The sequence below is a fragment of the Gekko japonicus genome, unplaced genomic scaffold, assembly GCF_001447785.1.
Source record: "Gekko japonicus isolate JY-2015 unplaced genomic scaffold, Gekko_japonicus_V1.1 scaffold1960, whole genome shotgun sequence".
NCBI lineage: Eukaryota > Metazoa > Chordata > Lepidosauria > Squamata > Gekkonidae > Gekko > Gekko japonicus.
This window is the reverse complement of record NW_015164719.1, coordinates 331,321-337,970: the sequence shown is the minus strand read 5'-3', so window position 1 is coordinate 337,970 and position 6,650 is coordinate 331,321. Positions and strand designations below refer to the sequence as shown.

General features: G+C 43.1%; 1 protein-coding gene across 1 annotated transcript; it reads right to left on the bottom strand.

Moving 5' to 3' along the window:
• Window positions 1–4,181: 4,181 nt before the first annotated feature.
• Window positions 4,182–5,459, bottom strand: LOC107109009 (spindle and kinetochore-associated protein 3-like). Its single transcript, XM_015409578.1, is given in 1 exon segment — window positions 4,182–5,459. A coding segment is annotated over 1 exon segment (1,278 nt).
• Window positions 5,460–6,650: the final 1,191 nt, after the last annotated feature.

The following is a 6,650-nucleotide window of genomic DNA, read 5'->3' as shown; positions in this document are numbered from 1 at the left end:
ACTGTGGAAATAATTCAAGATATACAGATTATTTTACCAAGAGGCCTACTGATCCAGGGTAGCCTGAAACCATGAAAACTGCTATTAAACTGAAATTATTGAGCATATAGAGGACCAAAACATACTGAAGGAATAGCCAGCATGCTTCTGCAAAGGGAACCAGCCTTTCATCAACTTTTGTGAGTTCTTCAAAAGGGTTTAACAATTATGTGGATAGGTGATCTGAGAGACATTGGTCCTGGTCACACATGCCGGAAAACGTAGGGGGGAGGCATGGCGATTTGTGCCGTCGCAATTTGATGCGCCCCAATGCGATCAGACACAACGGCATTGTTTTCATTGGCGGGTGTTTCCGGTGCGCTCCAACCAGGAAGCAGGGATGCCAGAGGAGCGCGCGAAGCGATCATGTGGAGAGCATCCGGCTGCAGCCCGTCGCAACCAGTTGATAGTGGCTTTTCCTGGGTACTTTTAAACTCCGCTTCTTTGGCTGACTGCTACGGGTTGCTGATGGTATGGGACGCTGGCCAGATGTGTCCATTTGATCTCGCCAGTAAAATCCGGCCGGCATTTGTGAGTATCCCATGGCAAATTCTGAGTGTCATCAGGGCCATTATATACTACTTGGATTTTTGACCAGTTCATTCACCAATGTCTACTGAATAAACTTAGCAGTCATAGATAAAAGGACAGATCCCCTTATGGACTAAAAATGGTTAAAATTATGAGAAGCAGAGAATAGAATGGAAGTTTGGTGTAGTGGTTAAGTGTGTGGACTCTAATCTGGGAGAGCCGGGTTTGATTCCCCACTCCTCCACTTGCTACTGTTGGATGACCTTGGGCAAGCCATAGTTCTGTCAGAGCTGTCCTTGAAAGAGCAGTTCTTGAAAGAGCTCTCTCAGCCCCACCTACCTCACAGGGTGTTTGTTGTGAGGAGGGGGAAAGAGGAGGGGAAGGGAAAGGAGTTTGTAAGCTGCTCTGAGACTCCGAGTGAAGGATGAGGTATAAATCCAATGTCTTCTCTTCTCTTCTTCTAAGCAGTGTAGTGCCTAAAGTATTGATGCTATTCGATTTTTTAATAAATGATCTTTAATTTGGAGACTGTGGTATAGTGGCCTTGTTTGTGGATGATACCAACTCATTCAGGATGCTGAATGCTCAAGCAGATTGTAATAGCTCCAGTAGGATCTCTCCAAATTGGATGAGTGGACAGCAACATGGCAAATGATGTTCAATTAAAGTAAGTGTAAGGAGATTCCATATTGAAACAAAATATGAGAAAATAGTAGAATGTTGAGTGGTTGCTATAGTGGTTTTTAAAGTTATAATTTTCCTAAAAATTCAAGTATTTGAATCAAGGATTGTCCTTTATACTTGCAAAAAATGCCCTTTATACTACATTTCAGTTTTTTTACCTTTTATCTTTGCCCCTTACCCCTTTTTTATTCTGTGTTCCCTCAAAAAGTTCAAAATAAAAATTATTTTTTAAAAAAGAAACAAAATATCCCCACCCACCTTTGTATTTATGCTGATAGGTTCTGAACTAGCAGAGACTGAGTGGGAAAGAGGTGTTGGGATTGTCGATGACAGCACAATTAAATTGTCAAATCAGCATGTGGTGGCAGTGAAAAAATTAAACTCCATCCTGGAGATTATTAGAAAAGGGATTGGAAAACAATGGCCCATATTGTAATGTCCAGACTGTTGGAAGTTCCAGATGCAGTGTCCCCTATCTCAGACCTCCAGACTGAGTGGCAAAAGAGACTAGATAGCTAGATAGGCACAGTGACCTTTCTTCCTGTCTTTACTCTTCCACCACTGTCCTCTTTGAATGCAGATTGTGTTCTCAGGGATCAATTTCCCCTTCCTCCTTGTCTCTCACTCTGGATGAAGACATGCCAAGAGAGGGATATGCAGTCCTGTCTTGGCACCATGAGGCAGATGGGCCTCTCACCATCTGCTTCCATCCTTTAGCTAGTAAATTAGTAATCTATCAATCCCTGCACTTTCCTATCCAAAGTGTACTACTCAAATAAAGAGAGAAGTATTTATCTTCTAAACTTACAATGTGGCTCTGTGTAGCTTTGTAATCTGAGTAACCTGGTAAAGGGACACTCCTGCATTTGTAGCTTTATTTAAGCATTCTGCTAACTAATGGTGACTGGACTAACCACGCCAGTTAAACTCAATACAGACTCATTTGGAATACTGTGCAGTTCTGTTCACCATATTTATTTATTTACTAGCAGTAAAGCCCATTATAAAAGCAATATAACGAGCTCTAGAAAGATGTGATGTGTAACGAATGCATAGACTGAAAGCAGGTTAAGTACATATTAGCAGTATGTAATAGAAAGGCTAAAATGTGAAAGTAAAGTCTCACATACCTTATGTTACACAAGAACTTGTGTCCAAGGTCACACAATGTGAGCCAGAAAATGCAGCACACAGAGCTCTGTGGTGTAATTTCTACAATTGGGCAGTCTGCAAAGTAATTTTGTGTTGGACGTCCTTGTCATGGAACTCCACAAAGTCACAAGCTCGTCAGCCAGGAGGGCCCAACTGTCCCCTAATTTTTCCCTTTTTTTTGTATACTTACCTGGCTTTGTCATATGTAGTGTGTGTCTTCTCACTTCTTACTTTGTCTTGTGTAATCTATTAGGATTTCCCAATGTCAAGTATAGTCTGTACAAAGTAAAACATTAGTTCATGTTAGTCAGTGAGGATGCATTTTGCAAATATGAGACATTGGGTTTTTTTGTCTAAACATCTCCTTCCTCTGCTCTGGCTGAAGTGTGTTCTACTTTTTTGCTTTTTTGCACACTTAACTGGGTTTGTCACATGTAGTCTGTGTCTTGTTTATTGCCACATTTTCCCCCCTTTAAACATTTGTCTATGTGTATCTGTGTCTGCCTATTTCCCTCCTTGGTCAAAGCTAAACCAAGACCACAAAAGTGAGGAACAATGCCTAGTTATAATTTCTCCAGGAAGCCAAGTTGTGACCTGGGCTCCTGGTTTTCTCCTTCCTTTTTTCACTGTAAATATGTATCTGGATGTCTGCATCTGTCTCTGTCAGTTTGCCTCTCTCTTTGTAATTGGTTTTCAGACTCTGAGTGTGGTTAAAGGTTCCCCCCACTTGCAAGTTTTATCCCAGTGTCACACACTCTCTGTATTTTTTTAATGTATATGTCATGCTCCACTTCAGCTAGTTGTTCCTGCACTCCTCCTGTTTGTGTGTGCCTATGTAGATCTGTCTGTGACTGTGTCTATATTTGTGCTTTGCAGCATGCCTTGGGTTTTTGGCTTTCTGTTTTCTGTGTGTCTGGTCCCATCCTCTGTCTCTGCTTATGTGTATATCCACTAGCTTTTTTGTGATAACTTGGGCTGGTTTCCCCCCTGCCTCCGCTAAGCTGACACCTTTTTACTTGGTGTTTTTTTTCCCCATTCTAGAAAGTGTTGCCTCAGCAAACTTGGCTTGGAGGCTAAAGATCGTGGGTTTTGTCACCTGAGGGAATCAATCATCATCTGGCAAGGAGACCAGAGCAAAGCAACCATCTTCTGAGGAAAGTTTTGGTGGGCACAGCTTCTGTGGGCAGGACTCAGTCAACACAGCCAGTAGATAGGGACAGCTTCTGAGTGACACATCATGGAGCCAACTGATTTAGGGGCATGTGGAATGTTCAGAAAGTGCCACCCCACTACTCAATTATATATAAGGAAAGATTTTCTAGACCTTCCTCCCCCTGAAGGTCTCAGGGCGGTATACATCACACTTAAAACATACAATAGTTAGTTAAAACATCAATCAATAATTAATCAAAATAAAATCATTGAGAAAATACATTGTCAAGAAATACATGCAGAACTGGAACATGGCTGACAATGATTAAGAGACAATCAGGGAGAATAAGTGATTTGAGTATGTCCATTTCTTTCAAACATGTCAAGAAAGTTAGTTGCTGGTTACATAATAAAGTGTAGAGATGTTGGCTAGTTTTCTGACTGACTACTACCAAACTTGAAGAAAGAGTATTTTGTTCAACCTGGGGCCAATCCTTTATGCAAAAATTCTATGTTCTTGTCTTTTGCCACATAGTTTTCTATTCCATTTCTTGAGCTGTCCAAAGTGAAAAGCATCCTTGAATGCGACAATCCAGACAAAAATTTAGGCTCTGTGTTAAGAGTCATCCACAATACTCACTGTTTTCTTTGTTACTAATATCAAGAGGAAGAGCAGGCCTTCTTTCAAATTGTGTGGCCATTCCTTCATTTTTCACCTTCTCTGTGACTCTGGGTGGTTCTGTGTTTGAGCTGTACTTCGATAAAATCTGCAGAATTTGTGTTTGAATGACAGTTATTTCAGGAGCTGGCAGAGGAGTGGTGAGTATGTTTCTGTAGTCCGATATGGCAGGAGGAGCAGGTGTTTTAAGACAGTCCAGATACGTGTTTGAGGGCAGGACAGGCGCAACAGCTTCTTCCACGTACCCTTTATTTGGTACCATCTGGATTACATACAGTGGTTCAGGCTCTTTTTCCAGAGAATGAGGATCTGGATGGGTAACTTCATATGTATTATTAGACGCATCTGACAGGTTACTCTCTGGGGATTTTGGTAAAGTGGTATTTTTTCTAGAGGGAACTTTCAATCCAGGTGTACAGAAAGTGGCCGCTGCAGGTGAAGCCATATAATCATAATCACACACTTTACTCTTTTGCCCTGGTGTAGCTAGGTTTTCTTTTGATGCCAATACCACTGATGGCCTGTTCATCTTATTAGCTTGCCTACTTTTTTTTGCATTGTTGAGCAAGAAGTTTGTTTGGTCTTCTGTCAAATATACAGTGTCATTGTCCACACAAAGGGGCCCTTTAATACAGAACTGTTCTATCTTGGGTGATGGGTATCCAGAATAATCCTCTCTTGGCTGTTCCTTCTGTTCATGGGCTTGATGTAATATATTCACAGTGTTCCAAGTACTGGGGAGAGCATATTTTGAAAGCCCAAAATCTGAAAGTCGTGGAATTCGCACCAGAGGATCAGGGCTTGAAGAATTTTTAGGGCAAGCAAGGTTTTTCAGTTCCTCTTGATCAGACTTGGCAGGTTCAGGATCAGTTTCAGCTTCATCTTTTTTTGCTGCTTTCCTAATAACGGGCTTGTATCCGTATTTCTCAAAAATGTCTCTTATTTTTCCAAGGTCTGCTGCATTTCTGTTCATCAGAACTTTGCTGGCCTTTATGAAGTCATATGTAGCATCTCGTTTTTCAGATTTCTTAATAAGAACACTATCAGCTTCACCCTTCAGTGTCCTGATTTCAGAGTACAGTTCATGTAAATATGTCATTGGGGAGTCATCTTCAAATTCAGTTTCATCTCCACGAAAAGCTTGCTTCAGCTGCTCAGCCGGTCTCTCCAAAGTGGTCACTAAGGCTCACAGTTTACTGAAGAAACTTCCTGTTAGATCCATGCTGGAGGAAACCCTGAAACACACACACGGTGAGCTTCTAGTAAGTGTTTCCCATTTACCTCCACGCAAATGAATAAGAATTAGAAGCCCTATCTCCCCAACAATCCTACACCGAAAGAGGGGAGCAGGAGAAACCCACTCTGCCAGTCCCCCCAAGCCTGATTGTGTGCCCCACCTGACTGGAACATGTGTAGACAAGGGCAACCAAGATGATTAATGGGTTTGATAGCGATGTTTGAACTCTCCCTGGTTCAGGTCACAACCTGTTTCTCAGTTGCAAACAGGAAATTCAGTTCTCAATGGATTGTTGATTCACTTGCTGGCCTATATGTGGTGGTCTGGCATATTGCTTCAGTTACCACTTCTTTAAAACAGCTCAGGTGGCTTTTTGTGTTCTCACACAGCCCAATGGGCTTATATTCCCCTCTCTCCATTGCTGTGCTGCTGCTCCATTTGCAGGCAATAATTTAAATAGCCAATTAAATCAGTCACAAATCATATGGATCAGAACTAAGTAATTGCTGTATTTTTAAAAAGCCATTACAGTTCTATATTAATCGATTTGATCTTCGCGGCTGGAGTTATGGTGGACCGGATCGCTACAATAGCGGTACCATGGTCGGACCACCAGGCCCTGAAGGCTCATCTGAATGTGCCACCCCGACCCCGCTTAGGCGGCGAGCGGATTTTTGCTCGCCCGCGAGGCCAGATGGACCTGATGCGGCTCCAGATGGCATTGCGGGAGCCAAAGCCCCCTGGCAGCTCGTTGGATGAGCTTGTGGAGGACTGGCATGATCGGCTCTCCGCAGCCATCGACGAGATTGCTCCCAGGCGTCCTCTCCGGACTCGCATGAGGTGGGTGCCCTGGTATACCCAGGAGTTGTGCCAGCTGAAGCGAGAACTGAGACGACTAGAGAGACGGTGGCGTCGCGCTCGCAACGAAGCGTCAAGAGCATCTTATAGGACGTTTATGAAGGCCTATGAGATGGCAGTCAAGGCCGCGAAGAGGGAGTTCTTCGCGGCCAGGATTGCATCTGCTAGCTCACGCCTGGCACAATTATTTAGTATGATTTGGTAATTGACAACTCTGCCACAGGGCAGGCAAAATGTGAGGGAATTGGACATCGGCTGTGAGGCATTTGCGAGCTATTTTGCAGAGAAAGTCTTGGCGCTCCGCCGTGACCTCCCCGC